This window comes from Bos indicus, chromosome 23 (assembly GCF_029378745.1).
Source record: "Bos indicus isolate NIAB-ARS_2022 breed Sahiwal x Tharparkar chromosome 23, NIAB-ARS_B.indTharparkar_mat_pri_1.0, whole genome shotgun sequence".
NCBI classification, from domain to species: Eukaryota; Metazoa; Chordata; class Mammalia; order Artiodactyla; family Bovidae; genus Bos; species Bos indicus.
Window position 1 is genome coordinate 10,936,084 of NC_091782.1, and position 20,262 is coordinate 10,956,345.

At 57.7% G+C, this 20,262-nt stretch overlaps 1 protein-coding gene across 1 annotated transcript in view; it reads right to left on the reverse strand.

Annotated features, from left to right (window-relative positions):
* Positions 1–20,262, reverse strand: part of TEAD3 (TEA domain transcription factor 3) — a 23,814-nt gene continuing 3,552 nt past the window's right edge. The window contains exons 3-15 of the mRNA XM_070778392.1: positions 13,259–13,510; positions 11,326–11,390; positions 6,307–6,369; positions 6,055–6,117; positions 5,219–5,230; positions 4,526–4,663; positions 4,369–4,418; positions 3,720–3,781; positions 2,628–2,761; positions 2,281–2,454; positions 1,963–2,103; positions 1,706–1,858; positions 1–1,476 (exon numbers count right to left, since the gene is read on the reverse strand). Coding sequence (XP_070634493.1) covers positions 1,363–1,476; positions 1,706–1,858; positions 1,963–2,103; positions 2,281–2,454; positions 2,628–2,761; positions 3,720–3,781; positions 4,369–4,418; positions 4,526–4,663; positions 5,219–5,230; positions 6,055–6,117; positions 6,307–6,369; positions 11,326–11,390; positions 13,259–13,510 — 1,421 coding nt within the window. The 3' untranslated portion in view covers positions 1–1,362. The remainder of the gene's footprint in view (positions 1,477–1,705; positions 1,859–1,962; positions 2,104–2,280; positions 2,455–2,627; positions 2,762–3,719; positions 3,782–4,368; positions 4,419–4,525; positions 4,664–5,218; positions 5,231–6,054; positions 6,118–6,306; positions 6,370–11,325; positions 11,391–13,258; positions 13,511–20,262) is intronic.

Below are 20,262 nucleotides of genomic sequence, written 5' to 3' on the forward strand. Positions count from 1 at the left end.
TAGCCCACAAACAAATAACTTTAATTTTTTTTTTTTTCAAGCAGGAGCCGGGCCTTCAGGCCTTCTGCCCCAGCCTTGTGCCACATGTATGATATAACCCATCACAGCTGGATTTTAAAAAATACACAAAAAATATATAATATACATTATAAAACCTAGGTTGGGTTTGGAGGTGGCCTGAGCAATATGCAAACTGTGAGGACCTTCAGGAAGCTCAGGGGCGGCGGAAGGAAGGGGCACAGTACTTCATATGAAACTCATAAATACCCACGGGCGGCAGCTGGAGGTGGAGGGGCCTGGGTGATGGGGAGGCATAACCAGCAGTCCCAGGTCTGGGTACGGGGAGCCGCCGCTCCAGGCCAGAGAGACCGAGGCGGGGAGAACAGAAGAGAACGGCGTCCCCCGAGGGTTCACCACCAGATGCAAGTCTCAGGCAAGAGAAACTGTCAAACCTTTCTACTGCCCGTTCTCCCTGGGCCACGGGTCTTCCCCGGGGGCTGGGACTCCATCTTCGGACCTGACCCTCAAGCCTGTTTTGGAGCCCGGGCCTGCCCCTGGGAACCTTTGCCCACAGGGAGGCTTCTCAGGGTGGGGCTGGGACCAGGCCAGGCAGGGAAGCTTGGATCTGACCAGGAAGCCCCCAGGGCCTGGATTTGCAGGCTGGTAGGGCCCTGGGGTCTGTTTAGACACCCACCCCAGCCACCCTGGCCCTTCAGTGCAGACTCCCTCTGACCCCTGTGGCTGGGCCCCACCCTATGGAGGTAGTGTAAACCTGGGCTTTTAGGGACAGGCTGCCCTGGGGGAGGACTCCCAACTTGCCCACCTCTCCCCCGGGTCCCTCAAGGGAGACACTGAGCCCCACTCTTGCCCTTCAGGGTCTGAGGATGGCATGCGGGGGCCTGCCCCAGGCCTGGCACACCACAGGCACACAGAAAGCACGGGCCCTCTCTCTGCCCAACACGACCCCAGCTCGACACTCCCCCATCCGGGGCCTCTGCACTCCGGCTCCTCGCCCACCACAGTCCCCTGAAAGGTCAGCAGCCACGCACCCCTGAGCTGGAAGGTGTCCTCCCAGTCTTTCGAGGCTGGGCAGAGCTGGTGACGGTGGTTGGCGTCCAGCTGAGCTGGGCCCGGCGCTGAGCCCCGCCTCTCTCCTCCTTCAATGAAAGCGCAGAACAGTGGCAGGGAGTGGACGTGCAGGGGTGGCTGGGGAGGCCTCCCGGGTCCTGGGCCTGAGGCCTGGCAGGTGGATGAGTCCTCCATCCTGGACCCCTGGGGTGGGGGGACCAGGCAGGCGTGTGGGAAAGATACTCGTCCTGGATCCTGGTGGTGGTGGCGGTGGTGGTGGGGGCCAAGGGCACCCTAGTCTTTGACGAGTTTGTAGACGTGGTGCTGGGCTCCGTGCTCGCTGGTGGAGACTTCAAAGACGAAAGCAATGACGAGCAGGGTCTCCTGGGAGTCCCGGCTGGTGACCACCTGGGGGTCGGGTAGGAAGAGATGGGAGGTCAGGCAGCCCAGGGCTGGGGTGTGGGGAGGGGTCCTCCTTTCTGGGGCTCAGGCTCCTCCTCTGAGGAATGGGCTTGGGTACCCCTGCTTCAAGGCCCCTGTGCCCTGGTGCCCCCTAACCCCCGTGCCCCCTGTGCCCAGGTGCCCCCTGACCCACCCCATTCCCCCTGTGCCTGGGTGCCCCCCGCCGCCTCCACACCTGCAGGACGGTGAAGTTCTCCAGGACGCTGTTCATCATGTATTTCTCTGGCAGGTGCTTGAGCTTGTGGATAAAGTTGATCATGTACTCACACATGGGCGAGCGGTGGATGCGGTACACAAAGCGCCCATTTTCCAGCCTGGCATACTCAGTCTGCAGGAGCCGGAGGGGGTGGGCGGGGGGCAGGAGTCACTCGGCCGGCCCACTCCCAGCAGCCGACCCCTCGGCCCCCTCCCTCGCTGTGGCCCCCCACTCACCTCTACCTTCTCCACTACCTGCTTGCCAAAGGAGCACACCTTGGTGGAGACGCTGATGGTCATGCTATCGGCCGAGCTGTACTGGGAGCTGACCCCATAGAAGGCGCCTGGGCCCTCCTGGATGGTGCTGTTGAGGTCGGCCTGGAGGAGAGAGCCGGGTGGCATGAGGTGCTGACCGAGGCCAAGGGAAGCATCCTGCCTGGGGACCCATCTCCCGCATGGTACCCACAGGCCCAGGCAGAGAGGGCAGGGGCGGGCCCAGGGGGCACTGTGCCCCTGGCGGGGGCCGTCGAGAACAGAGGAGCAAGGGCAGCTCACCCAGAACTTGACGAGGAAGAAGGCGTTGGGGGGCCCCTTCTCATAGAGCTCCTTCAGGCCACCCTTCTTCTCGGGGAACTTGTCGTATATCTGACGCACATCCACTGCCTCCAGGGGCGGGTCTGAGAAGGCGGGGTTTGTCTGGCCGATGTGCACAAACAGGTGTTTGCTGTACTGTGGGGAGGGCCCAGTACAGGGTCAGGAGAGCACACAAGTGTGCAAGCCCCGGGGCGGGGGGGCAACAGGCTGCACGGAGACAGACCGCCCCCCCGACCACGGTGTCCCAGCCCCACGACCCTGAGCGGCGGCCCCGGACCGCACAGACCCTGCCCCCAACCCCACGGTACCGTGTCAGGGTCTCGCTGCACCTCCATGAAGGCGGAATATTCGAGGAGCCGCAGCCGGGAGGAGGCGATGGTGCGGTCCTGCCACACGGGCACAGAGGCAGCAGCTGAGGGGAGCGGGGCCAGGGGCTCGTAATCTGGGAGGACGAGATGGACCCTCGTCGGCACGGGGTGCTGTGCGGTTACACGCAGAGCCGCCCCCGCCTGCACCCGGCCTGTGTGCAGCGCGGACCCTGCACCCCCGTGTGTTGTGGCCTCAGTAATGTACACCCGTGGATTTTCCCTTGTGTCACTGTTAATGTGTGTCCAAACAGAAAATACAAGGCAAGTGAAAAGGCAGACTTAGAAAACGAACTTACGGTTGCTGCAAGGAAGGGATAATTAGGGATGGGTATGTACACACTGCTATATTTAAAATGGATAAACAAGGACCTATTGTATATAGCACAGGGAACTCTGCTCAACGTTATGTGTCAAACTGGATTGGTGCGGGGCGGTTGGGGGGAGGATGGATACATGTATATGTATGGCAGAGTCCCTTGCTGTTGACCTAAAACCATCACAAGTGTTAGTCGCTCAGTTGTGTCTGACTCTTTGTGACCCCATGGACTGTAGCCTGCTAGGCTCCTCTGTCCATGGAATTCTCCAGGCAATAATTCTGGGGTGGGTAGCCATTCTACCCCAATACAAATTAAAAAGTTCAAAAATTTAAAATAAAGTGAAAATGGAAAAAGAAAAACTACCCAGAACCCCAATACCTAGAAGAAGTGAAACTCCGTGAAGATTTTGGTGTATTTTCCTAGAAGGAATTATATATATACACACCTATCAGTGTAACACTTTTGGTGGTGTGTACTTGTAACACAGTTCTGGAAGCAACACTGTAAAAGGTAAGGGGCTTATTCCTGGCCTGTTCCGATCCCCTACAGATGTTACCCACCCCTCCCTCCCAGTATCCATACATGCGCGTGCGCACGCGTGTGTACACAAACACACACTCACTCACTCACTCATTCACTCAGGCCCAGGCTCTCCCGAGCACACGTGCAGGTGCTGAAGGAGGAACGGAGTGGCTGCCTCGGGCGGGGAACTTACTGCTGAGCGTTGGCGGCAGGGGCGGCTGGACAGGGTAAGTTGGCTGTGCAAAGGGCTTGATGCTGCAGACAGGAGCACGGGCTGGTTAGAGAGTCGCCCCCTTCCCCACCTTCTGCCTGGCCCAGTCATATGGGCCTCATCTGGGACCCCCGTAGGGAGGAACCCGGCTTCCTGTGCACTTCCCCGAAACGCATGCCGACCAGCTAACTCCCAAGTGTTTTGTTTGCTTCATGTGTTAACTTTTATGAAGTCTGGCTGCATCTCACAACTGATGTGCACATTTAATGTAGCATTTCAAACCCCACCCTGCAGACCTGCTCATTAAACCGAGGGCGTGTCTTAGGAAGAAATTCATCCTGGAGTTGAAGGAGCTGAGAGTACTTGGCTACCCGACTTGTTGACTGAAAGACTGACTCAGAGATTAACTGAGTGAAAAATAATTGTAAGATGGATGACAAGTGGTTGATGAATAAACAAACACATGAATGAACAGACAGAAGCATCAGCTCTCTGAACTGGTGCTCTCCAACCCTCTATTTTTAATTTAAGATTTTGCTCAGCTGTTGCTGGAACCCAGATGGGAAGGGAAGTCCAGCGCGGCTGACAGGGGAAGGAAGACGGTGGGGGAAGGCCATCTCCCAATACTCACTCCTGAGAGGGTCCAGGCTGCTGTCCCAGGAGAGGGGGGCTGCTCCAAAACTGCAGAGACGGGACAAAGGCCAGGGTCCCTCAGTATCCAGGACTCCCAGCTCACCCACCCTAAAGGCACTCCCTCACCCCAGTCCCACCTGCCAGGACCCCCGTACCCGTGAGGAAGCCGAGAAGACGGCCTGGGGCAGAGGAGAGGGTGGGCTGAACTTGTTCTGTAGGACGCTGGCAGAGACGATCTGGGCAGAGGACATGGACGCCATGCTCTGGAGGGCTTTGTCCTTGGAGACCTGGTCCTGGGGAGGAGAGGAGCCCTGTGAGGCCTCGGCCAGGCCAGAGACAGGATGGCGGCCTGCCTCAGGGGCCCTGTCCCAGGCCCTCGCTCCTACGTGTACATCATCCCTCTGATTACAATCCACAGTAAGAGATACTTTTATTTTATTCCATAACCCAGTATACGTGAAAAATATTTCCTTTTATTTTGCTTGTGTGTCAAACACTCATAGTTTCTATTTCATCAGCAGTTCTCAAAGTCTGGTCCGCGGACCAACGAAACACCAGCATCCCCTGGAAGCTTATTAGAAATCAAATTCTCAGGCCCCACTTCAGACCTAATGACTCTGAAACTCTGAGGGTGAGGCCGAGAAGTCTGGCTCCCTAAGCCTTCCAGGTGATTCTGATACAAGCTAAAGTTTAAGAGCCACTATCATCCATTAAGAAAAAAAAAAAAAAAACGCTGTTTGCACAGTCTATTACACTGATTTCGCAATCCATACTCTGAAAATTCTGCATAGGTGCTTTCCCACCCGCTGCCCTTCCCCCACCCTCAGGGCAGGGGCAGTGCTACTTACCAGGTTCATGGCCTGTGGAAGAGAAGGAGGATGGATTAGATGAGACACAGAGGAGCCCGGATGGGGTGGGGGGTGGAGGGCACGTCATTTCACCGCCCTCCTCTCAGTGCCCACCTGGCTCTTGGGGTCCTGAGGGGCCCAGGGGAGCTCAGAGGCAGTCGTGGACCTCCCCCCAGCCCCCTGCCACCGGGAGGGAGTCCGTGTCGGCTGAGGGTGCCCCGGAAAGGGCAGGATGAGGGTGGAGGGGCTGGAGATCTAGTTAGGGGACCAAGCTGGGGCCCTTTGGGTCTGTCCACACCCACTGGGGCTGTGCTTCAGGCAGAGGAGCAGGGGCAGGAGGCGTGGTCTGCTGGGCAGCCATGGGCAGAAAAGAGGTGCAGCTTACCCAGGCTGGGGCCATAAGCCCAGGCTCTGAGATCCTCAGCCACAGGGCCACCAGGATTGAGTGCCCAAGACAAGGAACAGCCATGCCTGCCAGTCCTCCCCACCCGGTGTCTCCTCCCTGCCCACCCGAAGTCCCCATGCAATTAGCAAGCAGCAATTAGGAGGAAGGAGAAAAGGAAAATGGAGGAGAAGAGAGCTGAGCCTCAGTGGCCCCCAGATGGTCTTCCTCTCCCTCGCTGTCGGGTGGGCTGTCCTCCTGGGCTCCTCCTGTCTCCAGGGACCGTGGCCCTGTGCAGCATGAGGCGGCCACTGGGCTTCTTCTGCTTCTCATATTTCTGAGACCCCCATGCTGCCCACCTATAGCTCCACAGCCGGTTCCCTCTCCCCGGTTGGGGTCAGAGAGCAGCACCAGGCCCGGGCAAGGCCAGGCCAAGTGGCAGGGGACCCCCTACCTTCAGCTTGGACTGAATCTCCCGAGACTTCCGCCTGGCTAGAACCTGCAAGTGGCTAGAGACCTGTAGAGAGAGAAAGGAAAGAGAAAAAGAGCAGAAAAAACAGGAGAGGCCAGAATAGAGCTTCAGCCAGAAAGCAGCCATAGAGGGGCTGGAGAGCCAGCCGAGGCAGAGGCCTGAGCCACGCAGACAGTGGAGGAGGCACCGTGAGTGAGAAGGGGGCTGGAGGCCCTGGTCAGGTGCCTGACATACCTTGATGCCAACCTGGTACTCCCGCACCTTCTTCCGAGCTAGAACCTGTATGTGGCTGGACACCTAGGGGCCGCCCCGTGCCCGGCCAGAGAGGAAAACACAGACAGTGAGGAGGCATAGCTGGGGTGGCCACGGGCAAGGAGCATCCCAGCCCTTATTCCTGGGACCAACTGTAAGTGGGGGGGAACTGTGGGGCCCCTGTGGGCAGACACCCCTTTGCACTGCCAATTCTGCTCTCTTTTGGCCTGTCTTGATCATGAGCCTACTGTGGCTTCCAGGACTACCATGTACAGTTGTACAAGTTGTTCACTGTGTAAGAGCACCTGACCAGTGAGGGCTAAAATCTAGCTCAAGCTCTGTTGGCCAAGCCGTGTGCCCTGATGCAGGGCTGCATCTAAAGCAAAGGAAGAGAGACCCCTGGAATCCAAGATGGCATCAGTCATACCACCAGCTGGAGAAGCTCCTGGATAGCCAAACAGGGGAGCTGCTAAGCTGGATACTGACGCAGGATTTCGCCCCTAAAGGCACTGCTGGAGCATTTCAAGAGTATGACAACAAGTATGTCAATGTGAAGAAAGGAAGCCTTGCCGGACTTTCCACGGTGCTGGCAGCTTACAAGCTTTTCAACTACTGCCATTCTTACAAGGAGTTCAAACACAAGTGGCCACACAAGTACCACTGAAGAGGGCCCGATGTGAAGGGACACTCTGCATTCCTGACCATGACCTTTGCCTGGCAGCCCTGAATCCTTTCACATCCTAATGGAGAATTAACACCCATTAAAAGATGACTGGTAAAAAACAGAGGAAGAGCATCTTTGTATTCTTCCAAGAACGCGTGACTTCTTCCTCATTGGACCCCTTTTTTTTCCAATTGGCATCTCAGAGGCTAGCCATGGCCATAATGCCTCTGCTGGCCACCAGATTACCCATCAAGGCCAAATCCCTTACAGAAGGTCTCCCCTGAACCTCTGCCTAAGTCCTCCCAAGAAGACCCCAGCTTGCCAGCCTATGGAACTAGGCCTGGTCTCGCTCCTGCTTTGTTCACGCAGCTCCCTTCCCCAGCACGCCTTTCTTCCCCTCGGACTAACACATAGCAGTGTGTACTCTCTCTGTGTACACAGTATATCCTCTTAATTGCATTTCTTCTCCAGCTCCTCCTTCCTGAAGCCTCCCTCAACTGGCAAAACTGAGCTAGCCACCATCTGGATGTGTGCGCCTTGGGCTTGCACAACACCCCCTTGACATTGTCAAGGATCTGACCCTGAGCCTCAGAGAACTAAACGTCTCTGTTTTTTTTCCCCCATGAAACAAGCGGGGAGGAACTCGAGGATCTTCTAAGCTGCTTCACTTTCAGTATCAGCAATTGCTGTTGGCTTGCCTTGCAAATTGTTTTTATCGCCACAAAGAAACAGTTTTTCTTTTTAATCATGGATTAAAAGTTACTATGTAAGGGCTGCTGGAAGGCCCCCTGCTATCTGGTGAGGACCCAAATGAGTGCTTCTCATCTCACTGCGCCCACGATTCAGACCTACAGCCAGCAAGATTCTTGATCACTTCACATCATGACAATAACCAGCATTTACCGAGCACAGCTAGTATTTTTTTTGTTATTAAATGTATTATTTATTTATTTATTTGGTTGCACTTGGTCTTATTTGCAACATGCAGGATCTTTAGTTGTGGCATGTGGGATCTAGTTCCCTGACCAGGGATGGAACCCAGATCAACTGCACTGAGAGCTTGAAGTCTTAGCCACTGGACTACCAGGGAAGTTCCACACAGTTACTATTGTTCCCGGCACTTTACATGTACCAACTCATCTGAGCTTTACAGCAATGCTAAGAAGTTGGCACTAATATTATTCCCAATTTAATATGATTGGGATGATGTGCCAAAGCACAGAGAGGTTAAGCAACTTATCCAAGGTCACACCGCTGGACCCAAGTGGCCTGACAGCAGAGCTCACTTGGCCACCACCAATAGGCCCTTAGCCCAGGACTTATCTCCAGATGGCCAACTCTGTGACAGCTGAAAGTCACATGGGACTTAACCCTAATGTAATATTAGCTGCGCTTTCAACATGCAGGCATTGTTGTTGTCAGTTAGTCGCTAAGTCGTGTCTGACGTTTTGTGACCCCAGCACTGTAGCCCTCCAGGCTCCTCTGTCCATGGGATTTCCCAGGCAAGAACACTGAAGTGGGTTGCCCCTTCCTTCTCTAGGGGATCTTCCTGACCCAGGGATCAAACCCACGTCTCCTACTTGACAGACAGATTCTTTACCACCGAGCCACCTGGGAAGCCCACGAAGGCACTGCACTTGCTATTAACTGCTGGGGGGGTGGTGGTTTAATCGCTAAGCCATGTCCGACTCTCGTGATCCTGTGGACTGTAGCCTGTCAGGCTCCTCTGTCCATGGGATTCTCTAGGCAAGAATATTGGAATGGGTTGCCATTTCCTTCTCCAAGGGATCTTCCCAACCCAGGAATTGAACCCAGGTCTCCTGCACTGCAGGCAGATGATTTACCAACTGAGCTATGAGGGAAGCCCATTAATTGGTCTAAGTAGCTATAAAAAATAAATTTAAAAACTGCATTTTTTTTTCAGCTAAAAGTAAAATGAAAACCACCAAAAAACCTTGCATTGCTCTTTGTGACACATAAAGACACACCTTATTCTCACAACCATAGGTTGGGTCCCTCTTTGAGGAGATATCAGACATCAGAGCTCTAATAATAAAGTAAGAGGAGTGTCACCCTTGCAAAATGACAAAAGCCAGAGGTTTTTAAAATCCTGAGCTTACCAACAGCTAGTATGTAAAATGTCATTGTACAGCCAGCCTTCTTGGGATATCTGGCCAGGAGCAGGTGTGATGCTGGACCCAGAATTCAGGGGATCTGCCACCCTCCCTGGGTCTCATTTAAAGATGCCTGGGCCCCTTCCCACTCTGACCAACAGGTTCCTATAAACACGTCTTTTGGGTGAAGCAGGACACACCTGCCCAAGACAGTCCCCTCTTCCTGTGCCTGGGATGGTGGTCTGTAATGACTATAATGGGATTTCCCTGGTGGCTCAGATGGTTAAGCATCTGTCTACAATGTGGGAGACCCGGGTTCAATTCCTGGGTCGGGAAGTTCCCTGGAGAAGGAAATGGCAATCCACTCCAGTACTATTGCCTGGAAAATCCCACGGACAGAGGAGCCTGGTAGGCTACAGTCCATGGGGTCGCAAAGAGTTGGACACAACTGAGCAATCTTCACCGTAATCCTTCACCGTAATGACTATAATACTAATAGCAATAGAAGTGGCAAATTCGTACACAAATACACGCTGTTTTACATTTAAGCTAACTGAACAGCTGAGGACAGAGGCTGGGAGGTGAGGCATCCCCTGCCCGCAGGTAGAGGAGCAAGTATTTGAAGCCGGGGGCTGAACAGCTAGTATTCCTCCCATGGCCCCAGGCTTCAGGGAACTGGGCCCTGTCTGTCCGGTTCTTGGCGGGATCCCTAGTGCCGGGAGAACACAGTAGTAGCTTCAACGATTTGCTAAATGAATAAATGCTGTACGGTCTGAGCTGGCCCAGGGACTTCCGTGGTGGTCCAGCGGCTAAGACAGCGAGCTCCCAATGCAGGGAGCCCTGGGTTCAAACCCTGTTCAGGGAACTAGATCCTGTGTGCCACGAGGAAGACCTGGTGCAGCCAAGTAAAATGAAATAAATAAGAAACTAACGACGACGACGACCATGCGCGGGCCCAGGCAGAGTGACTAATAAGGCCTGAACAATGAGGGAGCAATTTCCACACTGGGTGAGTGGACCCAGAACCTTCCCTGGAGACAGGGGGGATCTTGGGGGTGGGTGGCAAGGCCCAAATCCCACCCAGAGAAGGAGGTTCGGGCGGTGCTGACCTTGGTTCTCCAGGTCCCTGACTCCAGCCTGCCTCTCTCACCCCACATGCAACCCACCCTAAAGGGCTCCGTTCAGGTTTCCTCCCTGGACTGGAAGCCTAGATGACTAGCTCCCAGATCGCCAGTTTCTTCCGTGTCCACCATCGCTACCCACGGTCACTGCCCAGGCTGCAGCTGACCTAGGTCCCTGCCTCCGCCTGGCCCTCCCTATGCACTGCCTCGGGTGTTCGGGGCAGACAGGCCTTAACAGCTGCCACTCCCTGATCTAGTCCCTTCCAGGCCCCCAGCTGCCCCCAGGGAAACCTGGCCCTCAGGCGCCAGCTCAATCTCTCCACCCCTCCCTCCACACACCACACCAACTGAAATCTCTTTTCCTGTCCAGTGGATCCAACCTGCCAAGCAACCTTAGGAAGTTACTTAACTTTCCTGCACCTTGGTCTCCTCACCTGTAAGAGGGAGATAATTACTGTACCCACTTCACAAGGCTGCTATGAGGACTAAATACATGAACACAAAGTCAACTCTGGAGGCGTTAACAATTATTTTTTGTACAGCCAACTTCCTTGGCCTGGAAGAATCATCTCCCTTTCCTCCTGCCTGCCTAAATCTGTTCCTTCCTACAAAAAAAGTCATCTTGAGCATCGTCTCCTCCAGGAAGCCTTCCCAGCCCTTCCTCCTCCCTTCCCCTGGCTGGTCAGGGTTAGATGCTTGTCCGATAGCGCACACTCCAATCTCAGCCATGCCGCCCTCCTCTGCACTCATCTGTCCAACTGTCCGTCTCCCTGCCTGGTCAGTGAGCCACTCGGGGCAGGGACACACAGCTGCCACAGTTGCCCAGCGATCTGTGGTCACTGAACCAAAGATCTGGGGGAGGGGGGCAGTCACAAAGGACAGCGGCGACTTCCCTGGAGGTCCAGAGGAGGAGGAGACTCCTCGCTCCCAGTGCGGGTGGCTAAGGTTCGATCCCAGGTCGGGGAACCAGGGCTGAGTAATGGGGCGAATCCAAGGAAGTGGGCAGGGAAGTGGGCTAGCTCGGCTGGGAAGGGGCTGAAGGAGGCAGGGAAGAGGGTGTCTTTTGGGGTGGGGGGTGTGCACAGTATAAATCATCTCTTACCTGTTTTCTCGTCCTAGTCTTTCCCGTCCTCAATTTAATATAGCGTGCGATCAACTCATTTCGACCTAGATTGGGATAAGAGGAAAATGGGAAGTGGGCAAAGAGGAGAGCCCCTCCCCAGCTGGAAACCACACCACGCCTGTTCCCCCATCTCTGTCTCAATTCCAAACCACCCCCCTCTCTGCCCCCCAAGAGGCACAAGCAGGGCAGCTGAAGGGGAAGTCCCAGGGCTCCCCTATGGCCTCCAGGACCTGGGGGGGCTGCTCATTGGGGGAGGGGTTGCAGAGCAGGAGGTGGAACAATGTCAGGCGGCCTGACGGGCTTTCCCTGCGAGACAGACAGGGGCAGGTGCGGCCGAAGGGCGGCAGGACAGCTGGGCCCCCCACTCCCAGCCCCGGGCAGGGCTTCCTTCCCCCTTGTGTTGTCAATGAGGGTGTGTGTGTGACGTCTCTTCCTGGGCACACATCCCTGTGTGTCTGTGAGAATTCTGGGCCCTGGGTCCCTGTCCTTCTCTGGTGAAACAGGCAGGAAGGACCGGACGGTCCCCAGCACGCCTCCTACACCAACAGCCTGGGTCAAGAGGTGTCACTGAGCGCATCACCATGTCCTTGAGCCTGTCACCCCCAAGTCACTGGTTCCCAGTGTCTGTTCCACCCTGTGAGAGCGGGCTCAGCCCGGCAGCCTTGGATGCGGGGGCTCTGCTCTGCACCCCAGACCCTCGGGGGACCCAGAGGCTGGCCAGTGTCCGAGGGCTTGGCCCTGTGAAGCGAGGGGTGGTGCTTGGGACACATGGTGCAGTGTATGTCAGCATCCTGGGGGCACACCCCTTACCCCCAACTCCAGGCCCCTGCCCCCCAACTCCACAGCCTCCGCAGAAGGGCCACATTCTCCAAATTCCTCTTCCATGACAGAACCAGGCCCACTGCCCCTCCCTTCCTGCCTGCCCCCTCCACCCCACTCCCTCCACCCTGTCTAAAAATACCCTGCGGGGCTGCCCCGGCCATCTGGGAGGTGGTGGTGGGGGCAGGTGGCCCCCATCCCGGGGAAGGCACCCGGGAACACCTGCCCGCCCCACGAGTGGGCCCGGGCTGGCGGTGGGCGTGTGCCCGTGGGAGGAGAAGGGGACCCAGGCAGCCCAGCTGTCTCCCTTCTGCTCCCCCCACGGCGCTGCACACCGGGCGCGGACGGGCTGACGGCCTGCCCCACTCCAGAGAGCTGGAGGATGCTGGCAAGGAGCCAGGAGCAGAAGGGTTGAGTTATCCCAAAAATGCAGCCCTGGGAGAGCCCTCTGAGGAAGGAACGGGGTGGGGGGGACACTCCCTTCTGAAAGCAGGAGGTGGGCCAGGTGGCAGAGGGAGGCAAGCAGGAGGCCTAGGAGGAGGTGAGACCCTCTTCCCCACACGGGCCCTTCCCAGAGCAGGCCTCTCACCACCCTGCAGTCCCCCTCCCCGACCCACCCATGATGGGGGGAACCCCTGCTCTGCACTGGGATCCCACCCCAGGCCTCAGCCCTCGGGGGGCTCCCCAACGTCCTCCTAGGAGAGGGACCCTCCCCGACATCCTCCTAGGAGAGGGACCTGTGTTCAGGTCCAGACCAGAACACACCGAACTGACCCAGTTTCTGGGGCCCACTGAGTCACCCCGAAACCTCCAGGCCAGCAGGGGCGAGGAGAGGAGGGGCAGCCAGGGGGTGTCGCGCGTGGGTTGCACTCTGGTGGAGGGGGCAAGCCTGGCCTGTTTGTGAGGAGGATCCAGACACACAGGCTTGCACGCCCAGACTCGCCCGCCCGCCGGCCCGCCCTAGGAGGGCTGGAGGCCCCGCAAGGACTTCGCCAAACCGGTTGGGTGAGGGGGCAGAGAGCAGGGGGAGGGGCGGGGAGGGCCAGGCGCCTCCCCAAGTCCGGCCCAGGGTCCCCTGCCTCCCCGCACGCACCATACATCTTGCCCTCGTCCGACAGGATGATCTTGCGGCGGCCACAGGGCGGGTAGATGGCCAGGGCCTCCTGGAAGCTCTGCTCAATGTCCGGGCTCCACACGCCCTCTGCATCGTTGTCCAGCCCCTTGTCCAGGCCCTCGGGCCCATCCTCCCGGGCCTCCCCGGGGCTGCTGCTGGCATTCCAGCTGTTGGACGCTATTGTGCTGGTTGCTCTGGGCTCTGGGCCTGAGCCCACTGGGCAGCCTGAACCTGGGGGGCAGAAGCAGAGGGGTTAGGTAGCACAGGGCCTTTCCAGACAACAGCAATCTCCCACCCCGGGGCCGGGCCAGTGCTCCAGGGTGGGGTGGTTTAGTCAGTGTGACCTTGGGTGAGTGACTCCACCTCTCTGAGCCTTATTAAAAGGAAGGAAGGGTCTCCCTGAGATTGTGAGGGTTAAAATGAAATGAGATTCTTTCATTAACACTCAAGACATGGTACTAGTGGAGATCAAGAGCAACAACAAAATGCCTTATACCTGCACAGCGCTTTTGTGAGGAAAAAGTACTTTCAGAGAAGGAAATGGCAACCCACTCCAGTACTCTTGCTTGGAAAATCCTATAGACACAGGAGCCTGGTGGGCTTACGGTCTATGGGGTCGCAAGAGTCGGACACAACTTAGCGACTAAACCACCGCCACCTGCACTTTCATATTCATTCAACCCTCAAAACTAAGGTGGCGTTGGGGGGGTTGGCGGGGGGGTGGCAAGGAGTGATGCCCATTATGCAGATGAGGAAAACAGGCTCACAAGACCATGCAGCTGCCAAAGGCACCATGACGAGGAAGAGAGGAGGACCACACGGGCAGGGCCAAGGATTTCTGCGGCTCTCAAAAGGGCTCCTTGCCTCTAGCCTCGACTCTCCTCCTCGTCATCAGGAGTCCTGATCAGGGACCCCCACCCGTGGGCTTCCCTGGTAGCTCAGACGGTAAAGAAGCTGCCTGCAATGTCGGAGACCCAGGTTCGATCCCTGGGTTGGCAAGATCCCCTGGAGAAGGGCATGGCAACCCACTCCAGTATTCTTGCCTAGAGAATTCCACGGACAGAGGAGCCTGGCAGGCTATACAGTCCATGGGGTCGCAAGAGTCGGACACGACCGAGCAACTAACACTTCACCCCTTCTTCTCCCCCAGCATCAACCCAACCCTGCCAAGGACCTGCCATAAGATGAGGGTTCCTGATCCAGGGAGGGTATGGTTTTGCTTTCCTCAAAAGCTAACTCATGAGAACCCTGCCAAGGAACCTAATCTCAGGGCAGGAACTGCCCTAGGAATCCTGGAGAATGGAGCGACGCTGGGGGGTAAGGGAGCAGCTGAGAAGGTGCTGGGCTGACAGCCTTGCTCAACCCCACCCGTTCCTCCATCCCACTTCCTGTTCCCGCACCTCCCGGCCCCACAGCAGCCCATAAACCACCCACACACCCGCCCCTGCCCTGGCCCACATGGTGGAAGGGCCAGGGCTCTATAAACTCTGAGTTCCCTGCACACGCCGAGCTGGGTTATTAAAGCAGACCACACCCAGACAGTCCCCCAACACACACAGCCCTTCGGCTCACCCCCGGCCCACTTCAGCCTTAGAACTGCACGTCCAGGGCTTTCTCAGGGTCCAGGGAGCTGCAGAGCCCCAGATGGCTAGACTCTGGGATGTGCTCTGGGCTGAACAGAGAGAAGGGAGCCAGGTGGGAGACCCCCACAGAAGCCAGGGAAGAGAATTCTTTCCCTTCAAACAAGAATTCCAGGTCCTGCCAAATGGGTGGGGTTCTCCCTTTGGGGACCACCTATTTACTCTGGAAGGCGTGAAGGTGGCTGCTGGCAGCCTGGGAGGGCCTGGCGGGGGCTGCTGCCTGAATGTCAGGTGGACACAGAGTTTACATTCACGTCACTACAAACAACAGCACCTGCATATGGCAGGCACTAGTCTAGGACTTGACACACACTGACTCACTTCATCCTCACCGTCACCCATGAGGTGGCTACTATTATTATTTCCACTTTTCCGATGAGACAACCAAGGAACAGAGAGGTTAGGCAATCTGCCCAAGGACACGCAGCTAGTGCGTACTAAAGCTGGGTTCTGAACACAGGCAATCTAACTTCGGTCTCTTAACCAAGATGAGAAGTCCCACCATCTGCAGACAGAAAGGAGACCCAGCTGTCACGGCAACCATCCTCAGTCTACCTAGTGGGGTCTGGGCCACGGGATCTCCTCAACCCAGGTGGCTGGAGCAACTTCAAGGACCCCCAGGTTACTGCCATAACCCTCCCTTGGAAGGCCTTCAGGACACACCAGAGGGCAGCCATGGAGAGAGGAAGCCGTGCTCCTGACGGGTCGCAAGGGCCACACTTCTCTATTCAGCCCAGGAACTGCATCCCCACCTCCATCCCCTCCTCAACCCCTTGAGACCAAGTCTATGTAATAAAGCGGGGAGGGCAATGCAGGGTGGGGGGATCACAGCGGCTCCTGTACTGGGGTAGTTGGGATGCAAAGCCTCCCCCAGGTCTGACAGTGCCACAGATGAGTGGGCTCTAGAGGGGAGGCAGATGAGGGATTACGATGAGCTAAGACCCCTCCCAACAGATTCCTCAGCCCATTTCCCCCCAAATCCTTCCCTGAGGCCTCCCTCAGAGCAGCAGGGGCCCGGCGCATGGGGGGCCCTGCCAGCCCCAGACTTTCCAAAGCCACTTTCCTGCCTCCCCCAAGTCTCTGCCCGCCTCCCCTCACCCAGGCGGCGGGGGGCCCCCCCTTCTCAGGGTGATGTCAGCCCCGCCCCGCCCCCCGCAGGAGCACTGTGGCCAAATATGGCGAACACAGCAGTGCTTGGGAGCTGGGACAGACTGGGGGGGGTGGGGCGGCGGCCCCTGGCTGGGACTGCTGGCAGCTGGCGAGGGGGAGGGGAGCCCCGGGGGGGCGGCCGCAAGGACAAGTCAAGGAGAGAAGCGGGACCACCGTCCCTTCCACTGGCTCACAGGCTACATGCAAGACCCACTTTCCAGGCACACTCCTGGGGGCCCGCAGGTAACTCCCCACCCCACACAGCCATGCCCAGGAGCACCATGTGTGCAGGTTATGCTGCTGTGTGGGTGCCCAGATTGACACCCAGTGAGAATATCTGCACCGCCCCACCAGAACGAGGAACACCCGGGGCACTGGCAGGTGGGCAGTGGCGCCTGGCTGGGGGCTGAACTAGGGTCTCTGTCCTACCATGTCACTCAGGAGGGGGTCACTGTGGAGAGCCTGGATAGCCGCTCTGGCCTTCCCAGAGTTACTGCCCTGGGGCGAGGACAGAGAGTGGGCCCCCCTCCTTCTCTTAGACTCCAAACCACTGGGACTCAGCCTGCGGGGAGGGAGGAGGCTACGGGCTCCCCTCAGCCAGCTGCAGGACTGGACTGAGGCCAATCCTGAGGCCAATGGTGAAGGGGGCTGACCCCAGGGATGCTAGCCCCCACTCAGCTTAGGGTTTGATCTGCCCTTTCCATGGCGGGGTTTACAGGGGTGGCAGCCCCCAGCCGCTCACTGTCGCTGGCCCAGGTGTGCAGAGCCTCTGCGTTGCTCTCAAGACAGGTGGGAGAAGGGGGAGAAAGACCCAGGTGAGGGGCAAAGAGGTGGAGGGATGGGGGGTGCAGGATGGGGGAGAGTCTGGGAGTGGGTGAAGAGAAGACAGCCAAGAAAACTGACAAAAGAGAGGAGACGGTCAGAGAGTGAGAGACCCAGAGAGGGAAAGTTGGAGTGAGAACAGGAGGGCGAGAGTGAGATCCGGAGAGAGACTGACAGACGGAACAGGTAGACTGCTGGAGAGAGTGGGCTCCACGGACACTGCGAGGAGGGGGCGAGGGACCCTGACCAACAGAGACACAGAAAGACAGAGACCAAGATGGAGAAGACAGGAGGCCCAGCTGAAAGGGGCCAATCACTAAACCAAGACATGGTCAGGCTGTGCGGAACGGAAAACCAGAAGGTGGGGGGAGAGAGAAAGAGACGGATGGAGTCAAGGACAGAAAGACCCCGAGCCCCGAGCAGACCAAAGGGGAAGGGAGGAGTGACAGGGAGCCATCGCTGGGGCTGGGGCCGCATCCAGGGCGACGGCCCCTCCTGGCCCACCGCTCCCCACCCCTCCTCTCAGAGGACCTCCCCTCTCCGCGTTCCTGCAGGGCCTGCGGGCCTCTGTGCTCTCATATGGCCTTTACCTTCGATCTGACCAGTCACACCTGCTTCCCCTTCTCCCAGGGCCTTGGGAGGTCAGAAGATGCCTCTGGGTGGTGGCCAGGTGGGAGATAGGAGGCTAGGCGAGCAGGCTTCAGGGCCCTGAGGGAGATAAGGGGTACTCTGCAGCCCACTCCCCTCCCTGGGGCCAGACCTGCTGGAATAACTGGCTGGACAGCTCCAGAGGTGGAAGCCAGGGAGGCCGGGGCGGCCACAGAGGACCTAAACACCCACCCCAGCCCCTCCCACCCCACCAACTCCAAACCACCCGCCCTCTACTGCCTTTCAAGTGGGGGCAGGGACAGACTTGAAGCTTGGGCCTCCCCAGAGCCTGGGCCTCGTGGGAGATGCAAGCCAGGCCAGTCCAGGCAGGTGTCAGCAATCCCCCCCACTCTCCCCAGGTAGCGGCCCCACCAAGGAGGCGACTGAACCGCTGTCTGCACTGGGGGTAGAGGCAGCAGCTGTCCGCTCCTGCAGAAACTCAGCCCCCAAAATGCTCTCATGCTGAGTGAGAACCTCACTCAAAGGGTGGGAAGATCAGGAAATCAGCAGTTTCATCCCGAATGCCCTGCCTCCAGACCAGGGCAGGGCAGGGCAAGGCTGACCGGCCGGCGGGTTGAGGATGGGGCCGGCAGTGGAGGAAGGCTCAGGGAGCCTCCCTGCCCCCATCCGTCTTTCCCTCCTTCCTCCCCACCCACCCCCACCGCGGGGCCAGCTGTTCTCCAGCTGCCAGAGGCTCCCACCCTAGAAGTAGCTGTGCTGTGCTGGGACAGGGAGCGTAGGGCGGGTGGGATGCGGATGGTGTCCGCCGCCCCCACCTCCAGCCCAAGGACCCCACACCCCCCCTCAGGGATCCTGCCAAGTGACCACGCCCTGCCAGGCTAGGGAGGGAGTACCCGCCTCCCTAGAGCCGGGCTGAGATTTTTACAGGAGGAAGCAATTTGCAGAGCCCACTAGGAGGGAGGTGAAGGGGGCTCCCCCGCTGCCCAGCTTATTAATGTGCTTCCAATTTGGGAATCCAGCCTCTGCACCCACCCACCCCCTCTCCTAGGGCACAGGCTTCTCAGGGAGTCGAGGGGGCAGGGAAGCCCCTGTAGGCTTCTCTCTCCAAGGCTCCCCCTCACTGTCTCCCCCCTCCAGCAGTGTAGGAGGGAGGGAAGGGGCTCGGAGCCCTCAAACCTCCTGCAGAGAGAAGGGGCCCACTTCCCAGACTTCACCCCCCACTCCGAGCCGCTGTCCAGCCTCTTCATCTCGACTCAGTCCAGGAAGGCCAGGGATCCAGGCTGGAGAGGGCGGGGGTGCAGTAAAGGGGTGACTCTGGGTTTCGCAGTTCTCACCGTGTCAGAGGGCCCCTTGGACTCTGGGTCACCCACCGAGATGTGACCCATCCCTCAGTTGGTTGCTGCCTCCTCGGGAAAGTCACACTGTCAATGTTATGTATAAACACAGAAGCTTGCCCTGGGCCCCTCCTCTCTCTCAAACATACACACTCCTGTTCACAGCCACTGCCCCGCACTGCCACTGTCACCTGCATCTCTCATTTCTTTCCTTTTAAAAAAACATTTTTTGGGGGGGCTGCATGCAGCCCTACCAGGGATCAAACTTGCACCCCCTGCAGTGGAAGCACCAAAGTCTTAACTCCTGGACCACCAGGGCAGTCCCTTAATTTTTTTTTAAATGGTGATAAAATATACACGATAAAAAAAAGTACCTTTTTAAAGTGCACAATTCAGCAGCATTAATTACATCCTTTGTTTCTAACAGGTTTTTTTTGTGATCTGCCACGATCACGGGGTCACGGGCCCTCAAATTCAACACACACGGCATCCCACGCCATACATGCCACAGCCCTGAAGGGTGTCACCCCCACGGCCCCACTATCTCAAACCACCACAGATGTGACCGCCCACAGGGTCAGTCTCACCCCGCAAGCGGCACCGACCCTCGGCATGTGGGCTTTCTTTCTCCGTCTCACCCACACACCTGATTTCACGCTCAGCCATGGCCACGGCTTCTCAGCACTCGCATGCTGCACTAGGTAGAGTCCATCATGTCACAACGGCGTCTCAGCGTGTTATACGTGAGCACATCCGGCCCAGTGTGCCTCATTCTGCCTTGGACACACACAGCATCACACGGTCGCACTGGCCCTCACAGGTGGCGCATCGGCATCCCAGCCAGTCAGTGCCGGACAGGGATGTGAGCTCACACCACTGGTCAAGCAGACGGGTTCTTTCATAAACCCACCCCGTGTGATGGCCCCTCACACACACAGAGGTGCCCTACACACACACACGCACGCATGCAGATCAGTCACACACTGAGAACGTCACAGCGTCTCTCACATGCATGTTACAAAGTCACAATGTCGCATACAGTTCCGTCCTGTGAAGTCACACACATGAACTGATTTCACCCCAGTTCCCCTCACATGCACCACCCCTACGGTGTCACCCACAGAGGGTCCCTCTCGGCCTCACACACACACACACACACAGGTCCAGCAGCACACACTTGCACTCCCGCTTCCCTCTATCACTTCCGGTCCTGTGGGCCTGGCAGGGAGCACAGGAAGCAATCAGCACTCTAGGAAACCTCAGGGGCTGAGGCTTTGCGGATTCACAGAGGGACAGGGTTCTCTGGGCCCCTGCGCCTGTGGGTCCCAGCCTCCTGCGGGACCCTGAGCAGACAGGCAGAGCCCCGAGGGGCAGTGCCTCTCCGGCAGACCACCCTAGGCTGGCACAACACTGGGGGAAGGGGAGGATG